The following is a 25,026-nucleotide window of genomic DNA, read 5'->3' as shown; positions in this document are numbered from 1 at the left end:
TTTCTAAATGTAAGTCACGATATGAGACTGACTTCACAGTGTCTGTAGTATCCTGTATCTCAAGTTCTTTGGGGTTGGGGTAGATGCGATGTATTAAATCCCCGAAATTAGGATTATTTAAAGATAATATGTCATCTATATAGCGGAAACTGAGATTAAAGGATCTAGCTAAACGATATTCTTTCTTTCGGATCAGATCAGCTATAAAGTCAGCCTCATAAGTCTGAAGGAATAGATCATCAAGTAGAGGAGCACAATTTGTTCCCATTGGAATGCCGACCGTTTGTTGAAAAACACGTCGACCACACTTGACAAATATGTAGTCGATTACAAATTCCAGCATTTTGTAAACATCTTCTTCTGTATATTTGGAAGATGATTTGGTATTATTTCTTACAAAGTATGAGGAATCTCTACCACGGACTATATGTATCTAGGTGTACAATCTTTTTTGAAAAAACAACGATGTACATGTATTAATGTTTTCAGTCGGGATTTTAAGCGAGTATGGGGAATAGAATTATACAATGTTCAGGGGCTGCTCTGGCTTCCAAAATTCTGTCGCCAGAAAAATCGCCAGCTGCCATTTTATGTTGCCAATTTTCAGAAATTAGAGCCGGAAGGTGGGGGGGGGGGCAAAAAAAAAAATCATACTTTTTTTTTTTTTTTTTAAATATGACAGTATTAAGACCACTATTGTGGTCAATTCGGTCAATTCATCAAAATAACCTCTCCATTCATGACATACATGTACACAAGATTCACTCTTGATGCATGAATGAAGCAGGTTTTTAGTTCTAGTCTGTCACTTTCATATGCATAAAATAATGAAGTACTACTCCAGAAACAGGTATTTTATTTCTATCAAGGACTTTATTACTTTTCTCACATAGTCCCTGATTTTAAAGCATTTTTACCTTTGTCCTTACAATTATTTATCTTACGATATAATTTGATTTTTTTTTAAATTTAACAAACTGGATTGTTTTTGTTTTTTTTTGTTTCCTGATAAAATTTCTAACAAACTACATTTTGTACCATGGACCATTAATTGTGTCCCTGTTTAATTATCTTGGTATCGGAATAGTATTTCCTTAATTAGATTTTGGGAATCCCCATTCTATTTGTTTACCGATTTTCCCGTCAAAAAGTCACATGGCAAAAATGTAAACAAATGTCATCCATTTTCTTTCATCAATTCTTTAATTTCTAAGTGTTTAGACACTTCCTGTTGGGATAATCGATATTTTTTGGATTTAATTATTCTGTTATTAGGTAAGTCTTTTTCTGAATGTATCACATGGTTAGACAGGGCTGTGAAGCTTGTATGTAGCCACGTGCACATGGCCATATGTGTTTACCTTTGACCAGATGATGAGAGTTTTGATTGGCTCAATAATATATTCACATTCGACTGACACCTCCCAGGAGGATATTGTCAGTCACGGTTGTCTGGTCTGATTACCGTTAAGGCTAAAAACCACTAATTCCACTTCCCATAGGCTTCTATGCTAATTTCACAATATTCAATGGCTTCTCTGGACTTTACCTTAACTTTAACCTGCAGATGACTATATATCAGCATGATTCTACATATGTCAGCTCACAATCCTCAGAATGGCATGTGGGGTTAGCAGACTTGCAGTGCAGTACTGGTCAATGGAAGTGAAGGGTCTATAAATAGCATGGGAAATCCCAGTGTTTTCACAAGATAGGGGTATATTTAAAAATCATTATGGAGATTAGGCTTCACATCACAAGAAGCAAAATGCACCTATAAAATGTACAGAAATGTTTTTCCTTTCAGAAACTGTTTAAATTTTTTAAATTAGATGAGAACTTTTTTCACAGCACTATGAGGAACAGGGGTAATTTCTGCGTAGGACTATTTTTGCATACATTCCAAATGCTCATTGGTTGAATTGGTGGTCTGTAACCTAAAGAGTCACTTTTTGTCTTAAAATAAATAAATAACTATACAGGTATCTTCCTACACACATACTGAATGCATTTGCAAAGTTTCAGTGAAATGTGACAAGCACTTTTTTAAATATTTGATTTTTAAATATAGGGTAACCAAGTTGTGCGAGCAAAAAAGTGAAAATATTCTACCATACTGAAATGCATTAAATATTTACAAAGAACTTTTTCTGACTTTTCAAATAAAAAATATCAATCACAACTTGTTTTTTAACAATATTAATGAAGAAATAGTTTTAAAAGTAATCATTTTCTGAGAAATTGGTCTATTTTTAAAAATTTATTTCTGACATGCCTCCCCCTTTTTCTTGATCACATGTCAAAAATCCTAAATCTTTAAATTTTCACAAAAGGTGATATATTTGGCTTTAAATTTGTAAATACAGTGTTTTCACATTAAAACATGACCAGTAAAGGGCACCTAAAGCAAAAAAAGTGCTCAATAATGGATTTTCCATGTTGCCATAGGGGAATGCTTATATGGCCTTAACCGCAGTAATGAAAGTGAGTTTTTCCTCATTTCTAACCTAATTTTTGCTCAAATCTACACAAAACTTGATTTCAAGTGCTTATTACTACCATATTTAGGTAAATATAGCCCTCAAAGTTTAATATTTGATATTTTTACTAAATTTTCTACACTTTTTACAAGATAGGACATAAAAATCAGCCAAAAAGACTAATTTTCCATAATTTGGACCTATAACTTAAAAAAATGCATATTTTGAAGGATTTTTGTAGTGTATTCCTCTCATGGCAAAGTTAACAAGATCTTCAAGTAGTTTAAAGCTATTTGAAGAAACTTTTCATTTTGCCATGGCTTCAGCTTAAGGCTAAAAACCACTAATTCCACTTCCCATAGGCTTCTATGCTAATTTCACAATATTCAATGGCTTCTCTGGACTTTACCTTAACTTTAACCTGCAGATGACTATATATCAGCATGATTCTACATATGTCAGCTCACAATCCTCAGAATGGCATGTGGGGTTAGCAGACTTGCAGTGCAGTACTGGTCACTGGAAGTGAAGGGTCTATAAATAGCATGGGAAATCCCAGTGTTTTCACAAGATAGGGGTATATTTAAAAATCATTATGGAGATTAGGCTTCACATCACAAGAAGCAAAATGCACCTATAAAATGTACAGAAATGTTTTTCCTTTCAGAAACTGTTTAAATTTTTAAAATAAGATGAGAACTTTTTTCACAGCACTATGAGGAACAGGGGTAATTTCTGCATAGGACTATTTTTGCGTACGTTCCAAATGCTCATTGGTTGAATTGGTGGTCTGTAACCTAAATTGCCTTCAGTCGTAAATTGGTCATGCTCAGTTAACTCTGACCCGGTGCCAACATAATTTGATAATTAGAGATAATATCCCTTGGCCTTGCTCATAAACTTCCTGTCAATTTTATTATACAAAACTTAAGCACCAAGAAAATCGCCAATTGGTTATTTTTGTCGCCAGATAAAATAAAAAATCGCAAATTGCGACATTGGCAAAGCCCAGCGCGACCCCTGAATGTTGAAAAATCATAGGTTTTAATGCTATTATATCCAGATAATAGTCTTGAACTGATTGTCTCCAAAAGATCTTTTGAATTTATCAGGATCCACATTGAATTAAGGCTAAAAACCACTAATTCCACTTTCCATAGGCTTCTGTGCTAATTTCACAATATTCAATGGCTTCTCTGGACTTTACCTTAACTTTAACCTGCAGATGACTATATATCAACATGATTCTACATATGTCAGCTCACAATCCTCAGAATGGCATGTGGGGTTAGCAGACTTGCAGTGCAGTACTGGTCACCGGAAGTGAAGGGTCTATAAATAGCATGGGAAATCCCAGTGTTTTCACAAGATAGGGGTATATTTAAAAATCATTATGGAGATTAGGCTTCACATCACAAGAAGCAAAATGCACCTATAAAATGTACAGAAATGTTTTTCCTTTCAGAAACTGTTTAAATTTTTTAAATAAGATGAGAACTTTTTTCACAGCACTATGAGGAACAGGGGTAATTTCTGCGTAGGACTATTTTTGCATACGTTCCAAATGCTCATTGGTTGAATTGGTGGTCTGTAACCTAAAGAGTCACTTTTTGTCTTAAAATAAATAAATAACTATACAGGTATCTTCCTACACACATACTGAATGCATTTGCAAAGTTTCAGTGAAATGTGACAAGCACTTTTCTAAATATTTGATTTTTAAATATAGGGTAACCAAGTTGTGCGAGCAAAAAATTGACAATATTCTACCATACTTAAATGCATTAAATATTTGCAAAGAACTTTTTCTGACTTTTCAAATAAAAAATATCAATCACAATTTGTTTTTTAACAATATCAATGAAGAAATAGTTTTAAAAGTAATCATTTTCTGAGAAATTGGTCTATTTTTAAAAATTTATTTCTGACATGCCTCCCCCTTTTTCTTGATCACATGTCAAAAATCCTAAATCTTTAAATTTTCACAAAAGGTGATATATTTGGCTTTAAATTTGATTTGTAAATACAGTGTTTTCACATTAAAACATGACCAGTAAAGGGCACCTAAAGCAAAAAAAGTACTCAATAATGGATTTTCCATGTTGCCATAGGGGAATGCTGATATGGCCTTAACCGCAGTAATGAAAGTGAGTTTTACCTCATTTCTAACCTATTTTTTGCTCAAATCTACACAAAACTTGATTTCAAGTGCTTATTACCACCATATTTAGGTAAATATAGCCCTCAAAGTTTAATATTTGATATTTTTACTAAATTTTCTACACTTTTTACAAGATAGGACATAAAAATCAGCCAAAAAGACTAATTTTCCATAATTTGGACCTATAACTTAAAAAAATGCATATTTTGAAGGATTTTTGTAGTGTATTCCTCTCATGGCAAAGTTAACAAGATCTTCAAGTAGTTTAAAGCTATTCCAAGAAACTTTTCATTTTGCCATGGCCTAAGCTTCAGGCTAAAAACCACTAATTCCACTTTCCATAGGCTTCTATGCTAATTTCACAATATTCAATGGCTTCTCTGGACTTTACCTTAACTTTAACCTGCAGAGGACTATATATCAGCATGATTCTACATATGTCAGCTCACAATCCTCAGAATGGCATGTGGGGTTAGCAGACTTGCAGTGCAATACTGGTCACCGGAAGTGAAGGGTCTATAAATAGCATGGGAAATCCCAGTGTTTTCACAAGATAGGGGTATATTTAAAAATCATTATGGAGATTAGGCTTCACATCACAAGAAGCAAAATGCACCTATAAAATGTACAGAAATGTTTTTCCTTTCAGAAACTGTTTAAATTTTTTAAATAAGATGAGAACTTTTTTCACAGCACTATGAGGAACAGGGGTAATTTCTGCGTAGGACTATTTTTGCGTACGTTCCAAATGCTCATTGGTTGAATTGGTGGTCTGTAACCTTAATACCACTACAGGAGAAACAAGTGTTGTGGTAGGACTGCAGACCCTCTTTGACAGCTGTGAGTATAGAAGATGAAAGTTTTGAAAGAGGTTTGGGGGTAAATTTTGCAGATCCAGCTATGTAACGTTTGTATGGATTCTTGTGGAGTTTAGGAATCCAGTACATAGACCGTAAATCACAATAAATAATAATTGAATTTGTTAGTCTTTACTGAAATGTAACCTTGATTGTTATGCAGGATACTACATAATCGTTCTGTTAAAAAATAAAAAAATACATTAAATCACAAAAAGTGTTTTTTTTTTTTTGCTTTTTCTGCCGGTGCAAGTATATGCTTTTGTTTATTCAATTTAAAATTGAAACTTAAAAGGTAGTTAAAAGCTACAAATTTCAAGGTTTTGTTTTCCAATTTGTTTTCAAAATGAAATTGAAAAAATAGAACAATATATTAATATTAACCAAAATGAAAAGTATGTATAGACATATATAAGCATCAATATTAGGTTTGAAATAAAAAGAACTTTTATATTATTTTTCGGTGTGTTTCCATTTGACCTTAGCTGTGAATTACAAGTAAAAAAGGTAAAAAAGGGTACTTATAGTGCTGTGGATAGGTATCAAAAAGTGCTTTAGTTTTCAAGTTTAATGGATGTAGAGGGTATACGGCTATATCACATGTCAATAGAAAGATAAATCAATGTAGTTTTTGATATCATACTTATAAAAGTGAAAAGCAGTAAAGTTTTCTTCTGTTTTGCATTAATTAGAGGATTGGTCAAAGATCAATCGACCCTAATACACTTCGATAAGTAATTTAAGTGGAATAGTTTATTGAAGGTATTGGGAAACAGCTGATATGTAAAGATCACATGTATAGAATTTTAAAAATGTAAAAAAGAACTTTTTTAAAAAAAAAATTGCAAATTGAGATTTCCGTCAAAATTTTAGCTTAGGAAGGATTTGAGGAAAATCTCAATTTAAGATTTTTCATGAAACCCAGGCCAGCTGATTCAGTAGATGACGGGAATGATGTAAGTATAAAGAACTCTTTAAATGATTAAATGATATAAACAAATGATTTCAAATTCTCCTTGTCAGTTAAAGGTTTCCCTAGACCAATTAATTAAAAGCATGGCGCTGCATCATGCTTTGATCTTATTAACATGTTGCCTTCATGAATATAACAATGTGCCCCTTGATAAAACCAAACTTCTAAAAAGTAAACATATACATCTGTTGTGTTTGCACACATTTACAGTACAGCTCGCAGCATAGTCTGCCTCCAATACTTGATATGCCAGGTATGAATCCTTTGAAATTGATTCTGTTATTTGTAATATACAACTCACTAATTGATAATTAAATTCTGGTGTCTCAGGTAAAATTTCCCTGTCCACAAGGACAGGTGATAGTAGAAAAAGTAATTTACCTGTAAGGTAAAAACTTACCTTTTCATTAGTGCTTGAAAACACATAATTGAATGTATGAAAATTAATATAATTTATTTTTGATATGAAATGAACAACTAGACTGATGAATATTTAATTGAAATATATGTGTACTTGCATTTTCTATTTCTGCTTCAAAAAGACTCTTAAAAATGATAAATTTATTCCAAAGCTAAAAGAATACATAAAATGCAAAGTAGTAATGTATTCTATCCTAATATGCCAATATAGAGGGAAAATGGTATTGATTTTTTTAAAATAAAAATCAGACTAAAATTTAATTTTTAAAGGGAACTAATAGTTACATGTATACTGCCAAAAATATCAAAATAATTTTTACCATTTTTTTCATTAGGATTACATATAGATGTAAAAATCAAATGTAGGGATAAAGTCAAGGAAACATAAAGTTACAGTTTGTACATGTACAATGTATTTGGAGTTTTATGGAAAATATCAACTGTATTAGATAAAAATTGGTATTTTATATCATTTAATACAATGTACTGAAATTAACTAATTTTATATTATATTTGCATACATGTCTGAAAAGTTGAAAGTTTCATTTTCACCCCCAAAAAAAATTAATAAAAGGAATGAAATATGATAACAAAACAGTTTTTTATTGGCAAGGATGCCATTTAGTTTCTTAATTCATTTATAACCTGTATTAAAAAAGAGGGAGGCCACATCTACCAGAAGATGGCAATTTCCAGAACCTGATCTGCGTAGGAAATTTGATTGCTTTAACAACTAATAATTGGTAATACGTTAAACACTGCAATGAAAATAATTTAGAAAATATGGCTTAAATTGACATGCTCATTAAACCGTACCTACTAGGTTGTAGGATGTTTTTGAGGATTATGTATGATTTCAAACATTGTAATTCGTCAATATATTTCTTATGACTTTTTTCTTGGCGAATATTGGGATTTTAACAGAAAAATCAAATATCCATAGAAATGTTAAGAGTACATAGAAAGTTAATACGTGTAATCAGTAGTGTAGATTGACTTCACATACTGTGTTATATTGCAAACAATGTCGCTCAGGACTTTTTTAAGGTAAAAAGATAGATGCATATTATAGGCTATTATTGGAAAAACTTGAAAAAAATTATTACTAATGATATATTAATTGTTTATCATAATGTCACATACATGTATCAGATTTTTAACAAATTAACAAAACCATATTTACTTTCTATTACACATATCGTTTCAAAGTGAAAGTTTGATTTTAATTGAAATCAAATTGTAATTACATGTAGCAACTTAAAGTTTTGTAGAGGTGTTATATCATAAATGTTATATTCAATGTTAAATGTACATGTACCTTTAAAAAATATAGATAGAAATATTTTGATAGCTTTTAATATGGGAAACTTTGTGTGCTGTTAAATGTGAAGATTTCCACAGTAATAAATCAATTTTAATTTTAATTTTTTGTTGTTGTTACTGTAATTTGCAAACAAATATCCATTTGTCAGTAATTAAATAAATCTGAATTTAACTACATCTCAAATAAATTCTAATATTAAATCATAAAGCAGAAAATAGTGTGTTCTTACAACTGAAATAACAATAGTTTTCTAATTATGATTTTCAAAATAATTAATAAAACTGCAAACAAATTTTTAAAATATATCAAAATGGTAAGTAATAAATATATAAATTGTCACATACATGTAATAATACAATTCCGTTTAACATAACATTCAGTTTGTAAAGTACCTGCTACAGCCTCTTAATGAAAGGCCTGTATGTTTAAATTTAAAACACTGGAAAATACACTTATTTCATCTACAAATTTCTAAATCATACATAAAAAAACTTATTTTTAATTTATTCTACTTATGTACTAATTCTAAAATACTGAAATGAGGCACCTGTGTGTGGTAATTAACTGTATGGTTTATTCCTCGAATGCCAGCATCCTTTGATCTACCAACAATTTACCTGTAAAATTTTGTTGGCTTCAAGGAATAGGTGTTAGTGGTTATCACAACAGAAGTGCATGCTTATCAAGACTGCCTAATGAACTGATTGGTAAATTACAGGTGGCTTATTTCAGTTCATATTTCAGATAGTTATTCCAGTTGTTAAAATTTTTTTTTGGCTGTTTCTACTTAAAATTTTTTTCACAAAATCATATGTGTACATGTATAGTACAATAGACTTTTGAATCAGTTTTGTAGTCCAATAACTTGAAGATATTTCAATCTATCATTCTACTTTATGTAGGAATACTAGTACTAAGTACTAGTACTGGCTACTAAGTATGAGGTTTTTGTTCAGTTTAATAAAATATTTGTAATTGCTATACAATTTAGAAGATCTGTTTTCGTTGTAAGTGCTTTAAGGACTATACTCTTATTACCATAATTTGATAAAGTTTGTTTGTTTGTTGGGGTTTAACCTCCGAGCAGCAATATTTCAGCTATATTCAGACAATGAACATGAAATGGATGATAAAATGAACATGAAATGATAAAAAAAAGGATGAGTCACAAGGATAATAGGGTCGACAAATTTTGATTGCCACTAGAAAAAAGGGGGGATGGGTAAGGTCAGGCAATTTAGCCTCCTGTGGCGGAGCGCAAAGGTTCCTACTCCTATCGAATACCACAGCAGGGTTCTTTAATGTGCGAGGAACGTGGCATCTTTCCCAACACGGTGCACCAATATGGTTTGCGGTCAGGTTTTCCGTATTATAGCCTGACAACCCCAGCATGTAATATGCCAGGGGTACCCCATTCCACCACCTGGGGCACACATCCCAGTTGCTCTGTGGGCAGAGCGCCTAACCCCTGGCTAGGTTTCTGAGCACTATTTAGTCGCCTTTTACGACAAGCTTAGCACTGCTGCAGGCCTATTCTTTGACACCCGGACCTGCATGGGGTAATTTGATAAAGAATGAAATAAATCACAGTCTTCAATAGTATAAAGTTCAGAGTTTGAAATAATTTTTATTGTTGTTAAATTTCTGAATTTCTTTTAATTAATACATTTCTTTAAATAAAATTTTAAAAAAATGTTAAAAATTTATTTTTACCAATTTTTTAATAATTTAATTAAATTGTATTCTTACATATTTTTCGAAATCTGCCTTTTCATTTAAAAAAAAGGTATAAAATGTTCCATTTATCAACTTCACTAATTAATCTCAACAGTTAAATACTTATAAAAACATTTTACTTGTTACAAAAACTCCTATTGTTATAATATAAACATCTATTGAAATATTTTTGTTGGCATTCAAGGAATAGCTAACATATAAAATGTTGGCATTCGAGGAAGACATCAGTAGGTAAATGTAGCTGTTCAGTTAATTAGTCATTTCCTGTTGTATATTGGATACAGGTGATGCTGGGGGATGGGGGGTCATGTAAATTAAGGGCCAATTGGATACCAGGTATTTATCAGACTATGCTGCAGGCTGTACTGTATGATATTTTAAAATATCACGCTAGGGTGAAGGCTGTTCACTGCAGGTATAGGAAGAAAAACTGCCCCCAATTTCAAGGTATATGGCCCTTTGTAATGGTTGACTGCCCTCAAAATAGTTAATAATCATGCCTTGACAAGTTTCCAGGAAAACACTATCAGAGTGATTCAGGCTCTTAGGAGTATCTAGTTATTTTTTCTAGTAGTCAGGATTTTACACATTCCCTTACATCACCACCTGACTATGGTGTACAGGGAGTTCTTAATGGAGAAATAATCACTGACATACAAGCATTTTATAGATACATATAACATATTTACAAAATACCATGAAAAAAAGAGTAAATATACCGGTATTCTATTTCCATTCTCACATCATTCACCTACCACTCGTTCATTTTAATATATAACTTTGGACTGCAATGTATCTAAAGAACAGAAGTTCAAATGGAATAAAAATCAAGAAAGAAAGAAAAGAGAAATTGCTAAATGAAAAAAAATTTCCTGTGTAATTATGATGGAAAAATAGCTTGTAAAGGAGCCCAATACTTTTCAAATTTGTCTAAAGTGCAACTTTTATTTGTGACATAACTTTCAAGAGATTGGTACTGCCTAATATGGTTGTGGAGGCCAACCATATTTGGTATAATTTCCTTTTGATCACATCTATATAGATAGTTTTTTTCAAACAGTATTTGCTGCTTAGTAAATACAAAATCTGTGGCAAGCCAAAGTGGACAAAAATCAATATTTTGTAATACATATGTATTGCAAAATTATTTTTTAATATTACAAAATCATTTTTTTTAATATTAGAAATGTGTCCTTTATAGAAAAATTAACAAAAGTATTTTCATTGCAGTGCTTTTTAACAAAAATCTTAATGCTCTTAGGAATCTGTGATAGAATACTATAGTAGCTCAAAAAGTTGTCAGTGAAAAAATCTCTAGTTATGGATACAGGTATAACAACAAAATTAACGAGCAGAAATTTATCCATAATCAAGTCAAGTAAAAATAAATCTGACAAAATATAAAATTACATCACCGGAGTAGCTGGTACTGCAGTGGTCCTGATTTGGTATAGGTATTTCAAACAAAATGGTGGGTTAAATCTATATTTTACTATGTGCCGAGCCTCCCTCTTCCATTGCAGCAGGAATAGACTGGTGGTGATTAAATTGCATTTGGAATTACATAAGTCTATAAAACACATGGTTTCAAATCAGTGCACATTCTTTCAATACTCTGAGCAACAAGTGATCAGTATGCTATAGTTTCTCCTTGACAACATACATTTAACTTTTGGAGGGACAATTTTTCAACTAAGTACATGTATCAGCATTTCAATGGGTACCATAATTATGCATTTCTATCGGATCTGTTTGTTTATTCTTCATGTTCTTATGAATCAGTGTTCCTTCAAACACTTGTGAAAAACAAAAAGGTTAAAGTGGATAGATAGATCCTTCAATTTCACTTATCAATACATTTTAATGATGTTCTCTCCATTAATAATTCTAAATTTTGAGAATGACTACTTTTTATTTATCCACCAGAACACGAAGTAAAAGAGACTATTGACAAAGCTTCCTCTGCATGTGTCATTTTTAGACCTTCAACTCGAATTTGACAACAGTAGTTATCTTAATTCAAAAATGTACAACAAAATGTGCTTGTAGTTTAATTCTTTTGTTTAAATGACAAAATATATATTGAATGATATTTCTACCCCACACAACAAAGTTGCAATGGGTATAATACTTCTGACCCGTCTGTCAGTTCATCAGTCCATATTCAGTTTTCTGGACTTTTTTTCGTAATGCTTGCAGATATTGACATGATTTTTGGTATGTAAGTTTACCATGATAAGTTACAGGTCAAGTTTAACTTTTGTTCTGCTACAATAATTTTTACCTGTATTACAGGCCTTGAACTTAGCAAAATTAACAGAAATATCAGTTTTCTGGACTTTTTAGCTGACCTGGCCAAAGGCGAAGTGAGCTTATGCCATCACTTGGTGTCTGTTGTCGTCGTGGACAAATTTTAAAAAATCTACTCCTCCGAAACTACTGGACTGACAGGTTTTTAACTTGGCATGATTGTTCCTTAGGGTGTTCTGCACAAAATGACCGTTGGGATTTTTGATCCATGAAAAAACATAGCTGCTGTTACTAAAAATAGAACATAGGGGTCAGATTGCAGATTTTTGCAAATAACTCAAAAACCGTTGCCTTTAGCAAATTTCTGGCATATGTTAATATTGTTCGATCAGCATTATGAGATGGACCTATGCCAAAATGTTCAAAATGATTGGTCTACTGATGTAGGAGTTACGGCCCCTGAAACAGTTTTTTTTGCATTTTTCGCATGTGCAACTTTGAAAATCTTCTCAAAATCCATTGCACAGAGTTCAATGAAAGTTGGCATATATGTTCCTTAGGGTATCCCACACAAAATGACAGTTAGTATTGTTGATTCATGAAAAAACATTGCCACCATTTCTAAAAATAGAACATAGGGGTCAGTTGGCAGTTTTTTGCAAATAACTCAAAAACCGTTGCCCTTAGCAAATTTCTGGCATGGGTAATATTGTTCAGCATCATGAGATGGACCTATGCCAAAATTTTCAAAACGATTGGTCAACTAATGTTGTTAATTTTTGTTATATAAATTCACTGTGATAAGTTACAGGTCAAGTTTAATTTTCGCTCTGCTCTTATGATTTTTATTGAAATAACGGGCCTTGAACTTAGCAAAATTCACAGAAATAACAGTTTTCCAGAATTTTTTTCTAAATGCCTGTAGGTATTGACATGATTTTTGGTATATAAACTCACCATGATAAGTTACAGGTCAAGTTTGTAGTTGGTTCCGCTCCGATGATTTTTACCAAAATTGAGGGCCTTGAACTTACCTAAATTCACAGAAATAACAATTTTTCAGGCTTTTTTTCTAAATGCTTACAGATTATATCATGATTTTTGGTATATAAGTTCGCTTATTTACTTTGGATTAACTAAAACTCAAAGAAATAACAGTCTGGAGTTAGAAACTACCATTCTGAGTAACAGAATTGAGGTAGAAGATACAGGTCTAAAGCCTAAAAAACACTCATATTCCTTCTTTATGGGGTTCTTGTACATGTATTTCTCTTACGAACAAATTTACTTGAGTATCCAACATGGGGATGCGTGGGGTATGTGAGCATGCTTACTAAGGTTCTTTAATTGAAGTTTAAAACATTTGAGTTGTATAAATTTTGTTCACAAAAAATAAATGAAAAGTATTTAAATGAAGCAATCTTATCAGTTATTAATTAAGTGGAGACACAGTGGAGTAAATGGTGACTCAAATAAGAAGAATAGATCAAGAAATTAAAATTTACGATGATGGTAGTGTATATGGTATGCGGTCAGGTTTTTCTCATTAGGCCGCAAACCCTAGAAGCAAGGATTGCCCCAGTTAACCATTGCGAGTATACATCTTTGAAACTCTGCTGAGCTTAACTTCAGATCACTAGCAGGGCTTCTTACTACCTTTTGTCATCGTTTAAGACATGCTGTGTTATGGATCTCTTTGAAAGTGTACCACTAAAAGTGAGGGCTGGGATTGTTTTTGAGGCCACACCCCAAAAAATAGACTTTTTATTTTTGGACGGAATTCAGTTTTTGTTTAATTTGATCCCTTATGAAATCCTTGCCTTCAATCAGATTTCAGATATCTCTTATGGAGTCTGAGTTATAAGGGGTCAAAGGAGCCATACCCCAAAAAATCTACTTTTTAGCTCACCTGGCCTTAGGCCATGTGAGTGCTGCCATCACTTGATGTCTATCGTTGTCATTGTTTGTCATCTTGTGAAAATATAGTATGGATTTTAAAGAAATTAAGCATGTTTGTTTTTAGAGTACCTTGCATAAATTGACCATTTGGATTTTTTATCTGTCAAAAACATGGTGGCTGTTACTAAAAATAGAACATAGGGGTCAGGCAGCAGTTTTTGTCATACATCTCCAAAACCATTGGCTTTAACCAAATTCTGATATTAGGGTAAAAGTGTTCAGCATGACTAGAGCTAGCCAATGTCTTGAAAACTTTGATAGATTAAAAAATAATTTTTAATTGATGAAATGATCTTTATGATAAGGTCATCAAAGTTGTAGGACGACTTCTTTTTAGAGTTACTGCCCTTTGAAGGCAAAAATTGAACCAGGTGAGCAATTCAGGCTTCTGGGAGCCTCTTGTTTGCACATTTAAAAAATGTTTAATTGAGGAAAATTTTTACTGGGGTATTTTGTTCACTACAAGAAGATGGACCCACGCTGATTTTTAGGGTATCCTTCACAAAATGATCATTTGAAAAATTTTTTATCTGTCAAAAAGCATGGCCTTTGGATCATTACTGAAAATAGAACAAAGGGATCAAAATGTCTTTTTTTGCAATTTTTTCCTCAACTGTAGAATAATACTGAAAGTAAAAGCTACTGATAAGATAAACATGATATTCTGAGTTGACTGCATGGCAGTATTGAAATTTGTTTTGCAGCCATTTTCACCAGAAGCTTGGGTTCCAATGATTTTTGGTTTAATGAGGAAACCTGGTGTTCATAGTTGAATTGTGATGACAAAAGTTAGTTCTTGGGGGCCATTTTCCCACAAACTTTTATACTTGCTTAGATTTCAACGACATTTGGTTCACATATATATAGTAAACATGGTCTCTTGAGTTGAATGGTGATAATGAAAATGTTGTATATATAGCCATGATTTAACTTAATTATGTGTTCTTTTTCAGCAAATGTATACTGGGTTAATTTTCCCTCAGACTCAGTGGAATAACAGTGCATAGGGGATCTCTGCCCAATGTTTATCCAGATGTTTTAAACATTTTGAAGGCATTTCAAACATTTTACAGTGCCTTAGGTACTCAGCTGAACTTGCTGCATTCATCAATATATGCTCTTTCAGCAGTTTTTTGTCAAACATGGTAACAAAGCATGATACCGTTACTTATTTGGTTATTAGGGCATGGTTAGTCTCTTCGAGATCCTCTTGTTTATTTTTTTATCTTATTTTGTATTAATATTTTATTGGATTCCTCATGGAAATCCTTGCATGCATTTTTCAATCAGATTTCTGATATCTCTTATTGGTTTTCGAGTTATAAGGGGTCAATGGGGCCACACCCCTAAACAATAGACTTACTTGTTTTTGGTAAGATGTCGTCATGGTGACAATACATTTTAAACACTTAATTACATTTATGATGATCAAATACAATGGAGGTGTGAACTAAATGTAGAATATGTATTATATGTTCCTGTGTTTTATAAAATAGGTTTTTTGAAATGTTTTTATTTTTGATAAAAGTAATGTGTAATGTAATGCATAATATAGGCAAAATAATGTAATATAATGCATTTCATGATGCAATGCATTATATTACATTACTTTGCCCATATTTTGCATCAGGCAAATGAAGTAATTGTATTTGTAATTGAAATGGTAGATTTACAAAGTAGTTGTAATGTAATTGACCCCAACCCTTTCTTTCTGAAAGCTGTTGAAAGCAGTTTAACATTTATAACCTTGGGAGTACCATTTCAAGCTTCGTTAGTTCTTAGTGGGTCATGATCTGACGTCTGAATTTCGTGTGCATATACTAGTACAGATCATCATTAAAATGTCTCACTTAACAAATCTACCTTGATCTCACAAAACGTTACATGAGTGTCAGCCAGCCTACTGCATTTCTTCAGTCCTAGACTACAAATCCTGTGGTGGGTCATCATTACACTACCATCATCATTGATATGTACAGTATTTCTTTAATTTAATATATGCCATGATGTGCAATAATTTATTTAATTAAATACAAATGAAATAATTTTGAAGTACATGTACATACATGTACATGATATACATATTGCACACTGTATGTACATTGATTCACAATGTTCCTCTTCCTGGAGTTAGTATAGTAAGGAGGTCTTGACTCTTTTTATGTTTTAACTAATTTTAGTTTTTAATTGACCACAAGCAATATTTGGTATCATGCTGTGGTTATTGCCATCTGTAGACAATTTCGTTTCCAGACAAGAACTTGAGTACAAGTGTTTGGATCATTATGAAACAATACCACAATGTGCCATACCATGTAAGGAAGTTTGGGGGCTTGGCACTTGAACCATTGAGGAATTACGGGCCAAAAGGGAAACAAGCATTTTAAATGATATCTGGACAATAACTGGATTATAATGGAAAGGATTTTTATGAAATTAAACCACAAAAGCAAGTCTAGGATAAATTTTGGAGGTTGTCACTTGAATCTCTTAGATATTAGGGGCCTGAAAAAAAAGTATTTTTATGGTATCCTGACAGTAGCTTGACTATAAATGAATGGGTCATTATGAAATTATACCACAAGGTGCCATACTGCCTGAGGGAAGATGAGATTATTTTTTGGGGCTGTAACTGGAATAATTTATAAATAATTGGCTTAAAAGCGACCACATCAATTCTGGTCAATTCTTATTCTGAGTCAATTATTCACTTGGAATCAAAATTCAGCACTATATCAAATTTGAATGGTATGTATACATACTTGGCCCAACTGTTGACCTCTGCAGTCATATGAAGCTGTGCCCAGCAATGCATTTTATTTTCAGGAAATATAAAAATCATGATGTCAAGTACAGAAGGTCTGTGTTGTTGTGAATATGAGAATATGGATGGGGAGAGGAGTCATATTTTTGCTTGTTGTTGTGATTGTGAAGCAGCTGACCAAGTAGCAGATAAGTAAGTAAATTAAAGTAGCAAGTACACTCATACTTATGCCTACTGGCATATACGTCAGACTTTGATATGTAGAATAATTAAGATTTTGACTCCTTTTCTTTTGGTCAGTTTCTTTCAATTACATTATTTAAAAGTATATGGTATCCCTGATATTCAATGGTGCTAAGATCTTGTAACAACGTGTATTTTTTATAAGTTTACATGTAATCTCTCCTTAACTAAACATTAATTTCCTACTTGAGATATTCAGTTAGCCCAAACATACTAGTAATATGTTTGTTTGATGCCACACCCCTTTACTCAGAGTTCGGGACACATGCAAATTGTTAGGAAACAGGCCGTCACCCAAAACCTATTATAATCACTAAAATATTTCTATTTATGACTATTAGAAATTAAATCTAAAGGAAGGCATTTTTTAAAGCCAATAAAATTGTTTAAGTATGAACCTTTTTATGAATAGACCTGTAGGGAACAGCATCATTAAAGTTTACCTGATGCCATGTGCTTAAATATTCAGTCAATAATGGTAAATAAAAACAAGATGATATTACACAACATGCAATTGACAGATACATTTGTGTTTTATATTTCAATTGTTTTAATAGAAGTATTAATTGTGTGTTACCCTAAGTCATATCTTACCACACTAGATGTATTACTTGTGTGTTACCCTCTGTCATGTTTTTTCACACTTGTACTGATGTATTACTTGTCAGTTATCCTATGTCATATTTTACCACACTCATAGTGAATTCTTACTTGTGTGCTTCCCTCTGTTTTGTTTCACTACACTGATGGCATGGAAAGTGAAGTACTACACATGGGTTGCCCTTTATCATGTTTCACGATGAAATTTTACTTGTGTGTTACCTTCTGTTGCAAGCTCACTTGGCCCAAAGGGCTTGTTAATTATTGCTATCACTTGGTGTCGGTTGTTTGATCCATCATTTTAGTTATTGCTATCACTTGGTGTCGGTTGTTTGATCCATCATCATCATAGTTGTTAACAAGTTTTCAAAACTTTTCTCCTCTGACACTACTGTACCAATTAGAACCTTACTTAGTATGAATGTTCCATAGGGTATTCTGCTATGAACTAAAGTGTTTTGTTTTTTGTTTTGTTTCAAAGACAAACATGGCACTTATTACTAAAAATATAAGATAGGAGTTAGGCAGCACTTTTTTGCATATATATGTACATGTATCTTTAATAAACTGTTTGGTTTAGCCAAATTCTAAAATGTGCACAAGTGCTTGTTTAGCCATGTTTGAGTTATTGCCCTTCTTCGACATATTTTTATCTCACCTGGCTGAAAGCCATGTGAGCTGTCGTCATTAACAATTTTTCAAAACTCTTCTCCTCTGACACTACTTGACCAATTGGAACCAAACTTGATATACATGTTTCTTGGGGTATCCTGTATAGAACTCATGTGGGAATTTTTGATCCATCGAAAAACATGGTGGCTGTTACTGAAAATAGAACATTGGAGTCGTTCACAATTTTTCAAAACTCTTCTCCTCTTTAACCACTTGACCAATTGGAACCAAACTTGGTATGAATGTTCCTTGGGGTATCCTGCATAGAACTGGTATGGGGATTTTTGATCCGTAGAAAAACATAACCACCGTTTCTATAAATAGAACATAGGGGTTAGACAGTAGTTTTTCACATATATCTCCAAAATGGTTAAGTTTAGCTGAATTCTGATGTGGGTAAGGTGTTCGGCATGATGAGATCCATCTCTTGTCAAATTTTGGCTGCCATTACTAAAATTAGAACATAGGGGTCAGATAGTAGTTTTTCACATTTATCTCCAAAACGTTTGGTTTAGCCAAATTACGACATGGGGGGTAAAAGTGTTTAGCATGATGAGATCTTTCTGTGGTCAAACAATGACACAAAAAAAAGGAATATCTTTTTAATGGGACTGCTTTTTCCTTTTTGTTATTGAGTATTTTGAGTTATTGATTTATTTTTAAGCCGTCGTTGGAACTGAGGACAATATTATTATCACAACATGTTAAATATTCAGTAATGTTCAAATTTTTGTCATAGTCATTACTTATGTATATCATATGTTTAATTGCAATACAGTATTTTGATTTGGTTTGATTGTTTTGTTTGGTAGAGTGTATCATTAACTAATGACTTTGCCCCTAGGCCGGGATTACCTACTTACGGTCGGCTATGTAAAATAAATGTAAACACCCTGCACTGACAGTGTGATATACATGTAATTAACGGCCCAATGCACTTCATATTGTTTCTTATATTCTGCGTACGTGCATAAATCTAAGTGTATATCTCGAAAATTCAAACAGTCGTCATGCCTCTGTTTTCCGTGGTTTGTTTAACAAACTTCAAGTAATCAAAAAACTATTTTTTCTACTAAAATGGGTCAGATATGTTTAATTCACATAAATGCTGTGTCCAGAAATGTTTGTCCATGGTCAGACTGAAATCGACACTAATCGTTTATATCAACTTTAAATAAATTAGTAACTATTCTAGCTGTACATCTAAACTTGGATTGTGATTAATATTTGACACAGAATAATATAATATCAAATCACACTATCCCCTATTTTTTTCCCAATTCCTGAATGGTTTCAATAACAGTTTTCAAAGTCTATCCCTTAATTACTTTTAGATGAGTTTAATACTGTTATACAAATTATTAGAGGAGTTCTATCCACTTAAATATTATAAAATTAACTGTCTGGATTGCAGGAAAAAAGCTTGTGTACCCCTTCCCCAATTACCAAAAAAATCTATCCAAGCCTTTTTGTTTGTTGTACATGTATGCTATTTTTATTACATTTTTTAGTACTTCATACTATTATTCATACTTCTTATAATATAAACATGAGATGAAAAAAAGGGGGGACAAAGGTAACTAAGGCCGTAATTGATCATATTAGTTTCATTTCGCGTTAATGTTTTTCAAATGATATTATTTTGGTACTTCTAGTTTGTATAAAGTATGGAAGTAATATTTATGAAAAATACAGATTTTATATACAAAAAAAAACCAAACTAAATTTTTGGTGGAGGGGCGGGCGTACACCCGGTACACCCGTCCTTGGATTTGTGCTTGCCGGTTGAAACCGTTAGTACAATGCAGTTAGGTCATTTCTGAAAATTTAATCTCATTTTGTTGAAATAAAAGCTGTTTTGAGGCAGTCAACACAGAAATTTCTAGTGTTTTGTCATAAAAAAGTGCATATTTTTTAAATCCTTGGTGTGGAGGTTCAAGTCATTTTTAAGTAATTTAGTGATTATTCTTATAAAATCCAGTAGCCATGGTGACATACTGAAAAAAATATTACTGAGTTTTAGTACAAATCAGGGGTGCCTTTCCAAAACTAACAGCCAAATACTGTGTTTTATAAAATATCAGGCACTTAGACACTGCTACATGATGAAAGCATGCATGGATTAGGTGGAAAAAGTTAAAAATAATAAGACCCTTTTCGATTCATTCTCTCAAAATTTTAGTCCCAAAAGTTCGTGCAAAATAAGGTATTTTGAAAATCAGCCATCTGATGGTACGAGAACACAATTAATTCCCCTTGGTTTTCGTTGTATATGAATGTAGTTCCAACTTTGGTAGTAGGTACCTTCCACATTTTTTCATATTTTTACTGGAAACTTATTTGCTGAAGTTTTGCCTCTAATTGGTAGAAAATAGGTTAAAATTACATGGGATTTTTTTTTCATTAATCAATTCTGACTAAAAGTTGTGATTTGGTTCAGTGGAAGAAGGTTAAAATTTAGGACTTTTAACTCAGTTCATTTGTCATGTTTACCCCATCTCCGAATTATATGTATTAAGTTCAGAAAATATGGTAAATTTGTCTACAATTTATATATAAAATCCTGTTTGTACATATCTTTAGGCCAGAGAAGTTTTATTCAGTTTGCGCTGGTGGAATTTTTTTAATCTGCTCAAATGTGTATATTGAAATGCACTTGAAAATTAATTGCGGTCTCGTGCCTAATAAGGGGGTTGCCAGGGTATCAGAAATTGTATTTGCTAGTATTTGCTGGGGGTAATTTGGTGTTTATTTTCAAGAATTCAGTAAATTTACATGAAATAATAAGATTTTGGCCCTTTATTCTCTATTTTCTGAAATTAAAATAAAAAATATGGTTTCTATGGGATTTTCCATTGAAATTGCACTTTTGCTAAGGTGCTAGGTATGAAATATAGACCAGTGGGGAAAATATTGTACAGCTTTGAGTTTTTCTCCTCTAACTATACACTAGGAACATCAAATCAACAAAAAACATACTTTATGAACAAGGTTTAGGCAGAAATCTGACAGTTTAGTGTAATTTTTATGAACCCAGTCAATGAAATATGGCAAAATCAGGGGTTTTCACAGCCTTGTCTTAGGATCTATAAAATCACTGACATGTGTTTTATTGGTCTGAATCTTTTGTATTTGCTAGTAAATAATATAAATAATGTGAAAAAAACCTAATATATTCATTCCATTGATATTCATGCATCTAATGTAAGTCACTACATGTATATACCTTGTAATGTCTCAAAAACACCTAATTTTAGAGTTCCGCATACACTATAAGGTTTCAAAAATGAAATTTTTTGTAGAAAAACTGGAAAAATACAGCTGACTGTCTGCTTATGTACCTGATAAGCTTAGAACCTTACATTATCTTACATTTGTTTCAGATTTTTCATCATTCAAAACCCAAATAAAGGCTAACTTTTAATATCGGACACAATCGCACTTGAACAAGCTCTGTACAGGTCTGTTTTAAATTGATCTGGAGTGACAGTTTTAGCTTTGAAACCACTTCTTATTGTTTTCAATGTACATTTGATATGTGTAGACCACTTTATGTTTGAAGTTGATCAATTTAAGTCATTGTCAGCATCATAAAATGAGTTTTCATATGTGTACCCCTATACATGGTCTAAAAGTGCATTGACCATGGCCGCATGTATAAAAACCCAATTTTTGGCCTTAGAGCAGCTTGAACTTGAGTAAACTGAACTTCATTGCATCAAATACATATAATATGATGCAACCAATGTAAAAAATCACAAAAATATTGCATTTAAAAAAAAAAATGTACATTTTAGAGGGGCCTTATTTCCTTCGTACCATTGATACTAAATTTGCTATAACTTATATATTTTTCAACTAATCATGATGAAACTTTGTACTTGAAGTCAAAAAAGGTTCATCTTGACATGAGTGCAGTTTTTATTCAAATTGGGCACATTTATTGATCTAATAGGTACGAGAACACAATTAATTCCCCTTCGTTTCGTTGTATAGGAATATAGTTCCAACTTTGGTAGTAGGTACCTTCCACATTTTTTCATATTTTTACTGGAAACTTATTTGCTGAAGTTTTGCCTCTAATTGGTAGAAAATAGGTTAAAATTACATGGGATTTTTTTTCATTAATCAATTCTGACTAAAAGTTGTGATTTGGTTCAGTGGAAGAAGGTTAAAATTTAGGACTTTTAACTCAGTTCATTTGTCATGTTTACCCCATCTCCGAATTATATGTATTAATTTCAGAAAATGATGGTAAAATTTTCTACAATTTATATATAAAATCCTGTTTGTACATATCTTTAGGCCAGAGAAGTTTTATTCAGTTTGCCCCGGTGGAATTTTTTTAATCTGCTCAAATGTGTATATTGAAATGCACTTGAAAATTAATTGCGGTCTCGTGCCTGATGCCGAGGAGAGAACCTAATACGGCAGAGGACTGAAACGTTCCGGATACCATTTTTCATTTAAATTACACCTGTTTACAATAACTTATATTACATCTGTCTATGTATAAATGTTTATCTACATTTAAACAATATATCCACCAAATTTCAACTTTTACTTTTAAGTTTTACAAAATTTGACTGGGGTAACTTGGTGTGCGAAACAGTGCACCTTAATGTAACTGTATAGTGCACCCTGGTAGTGAATCAATATTTTTTAAAATGTAGCGTAAAATAGATTATTCGGAAACCAAGGAGTTAAATATACATCCTTGCGGATCTGGGCGGAGGAGGCGAAGTGAGTGGACGGACGAGTTAGAGCTCCGTCAATATGTTTTATATATCAGACTTTTTTGGTTAGATATCTATTATCTTATAACATCATGTGCTTTTGTTCTCAATATTAATATCAAATGAGACATTTTTGTGGATTTATTCTACGGCACGTAAGAGAAAAAGGAAATCAAAAAGTACTCAGACCCCACCCGATAGCAATATGGCAGCGCCCATACCGAATGTAAATTTAGGTTACAGACCACCAATTCAAACAATGAGCATTTGGAACGTACGCAAAAATAGTCCTATGCAGAAATTACCCCTGTTCCTCATAGTTCTGTGAAAAAAGTTCTCATCTTATTTAAAAAATTTAAACAGTTTCTGAAAGGAAAAACATTTCTGTACATTTTATAGGTGCATTTTGCTTCTTGTGATGTGAAGCCTAATCTCCATAATGATTTTTAGATATACCCCTATCTTGTGAAAACACTGGGATTTCCCATGCTATTTATAGACCCTTCACTTCCGGTGACCAGTACTGCACTGCAAGTCTGCTAACCCCACATGCCATTCTGAGGATTGTGAGCTGACATATGTAGAATCATGCTGATATATAGTCCTCTGCAGGTTAAAGTTAAGGTAAAGTCCAGAGAAGCCATTGAATATTGTGAAATTAGCATAGAAGCCTATGGGAAGTGGAATTAGTGGTTTTTAGCCTAAACATTAGTTCACCCGAGCTATCTCAAGTCATTGCGAATGCAAATGAGTCTATTTACAGTGTTAGAAGTACCAATCCAACCATGTTTCATCCCTCCATTCAACAACAGCAACATAGCACACCTATAAGCAGTTTTTCTAATACACCCATGTTCAACATGACTCAACATCTGCCAGGCCCAAGTGTACCAAATTTGCCTATACATAACTCTCTTCAAGTTCCACAACCTACTCATCAGCAACCCATATCTACATGTGATAGTTCCACACTACAAACAATTCTAGAAACCATAAACTTCATGAATACAAGGTTGAATAAACTTGATAAGCTAGATGAACTTATTGCCAGAGTGTCAGCTATGGAATCACATTTTACCAAAATAAACTGTGAAATAAAAGATATAAGGCATGATTTAAAACAGCAATCAGATAGATTAACTAATGAGGAATTCCATTATAATTTAGTTGAAAACAGGGTGTCTGGCTTAGAAACTGAAAGAGATAAACTTGTGTTTGAAAATGGTATGCTACAGGAAAAACTTCTTGAAATGCAGGCTCACTCAATGAAATATAACCTCATTTTTAATGGCATTGAGGAGTCCCGAGATCCTGAAAATGAGAATGCAGAAGAGGTTGTTAAAAACTTAATACATACTGAACTTGGTATTGACAATGCTCAAAATATTGAATTCTGTAATGTTCATAGGCTTAGACAAAGGGTTGACAGAAAGCCCAGGAACATTATTGCCAAGTTTGCTAAGTATAGTGACCATGAACGGGTAAGGTCAGCTGTCATTGATAAACTCAAAGGGAGAAGGGGCGTTGCAGTTTTCCAACAATACCCCACTGAAATAAGCAACAGGAGAAAAGAACTTATCCCGAAAATGATTGAGCTTAAGCAGCAGGGTAATCGTAATGTACGACTAGTATTGGATAAACTGTACGTTGGGAACCAGTTACTAGTAGTCAACAACCCCCTTAATGAACAGGCATTTCCTATGGACAATCAACGTTCATCTACTAGTAGACAACCTACTATACCTCCTCCAACTCAAGTGTCCAGGGAACCACCTCCGCAATTCTTTGGTCAACCCGGAAACCAACGTGGTGACTTTTGCATCCCCCCTCCCGCTGGGGGCAGCTAGGAA

At 32.7% G+C, this 25,026-nt stretch overlaps 2 protein-coding genes across 7 annotated transcripts in view; both read left to right on the top strand.

The window, feature by feature from the left end:
* The window catches only part of LOC148617416 (palmitoyltransferase ZDHHC23-like), a 90,223-nt gene that overhangs the window by 35,723 nt on the left and 29,474 nt on the right, over nt 1–25,026 (top strand). For 4 of the 6 annotated variants that reach the window (XM_088585021.1, XM_088585015.1, XM_088585016.1 and 1 more), the window contains one exon: nt 16,988–17,117. In XM_088585021.1, the coding sequence (XP_088441147.1) occupies nt 17,002–17,117 (116 nt within the window). In that variant the 5' untranslated portion in view covers nt 16,988–17,001. Of the gene's footprint in view, nt 1–4,522; nt 5,482–16,985; nt 17,118–25,026 lie in introns of those variants that run through there. The other 2 variants (XM_088585017.1, XM_088585019.1) reach the window with 2 other exon arrangements.
* Nucleotides 1,221–25,026, top strand: LOC148617417 (uncharacterized). Its single transcript, XM_088585022.1, has 2 exons — nt 1,221–1,275; nt 24,344–25,026. Exon 2 carries the CDS (start codon nt 24,403–24,405, stop codon nt 25,021–25,023), a length of 621 nt encoding a protein of 206 aa, XP_088441148.1. The 5' UTR covers nt 1,221–1,275; nt 24,344–24,402; the 3' UTR covers nt 25,024–25,026.

The sequence above is a fragment of the Perna viridis genome, chromosome 5, assembly GCF_037379345.1.
Source record: "Perna viridis isolate PV_CMFRI_1.1 ecotype Kerala chromosome 5, ASM3737934v1, whole genome shotgun sequence".
Taxonomy (NCBI): domain Eukaryota; kingdom Metazoa; phylum Mollusca; class Bivalvia; order Mytilida; family Mytilidae; genus Perna; species Perna viridis.
The sequence above is the reverse complement of the archived record's forward strand: the minus strand, read 5'-3'. Positions and strand labels throughout refer to the sequence as shown.

What these genes read in the sequence shown, in the direction of transcription:
- LOC148617417 (XM_088585022.1), top strand. Translation starts at nt 24,403, where the DNA reads ATGCTACAGGAAAAACTTCTTGAAATGCAGGCTCACTCAATGAAATAT.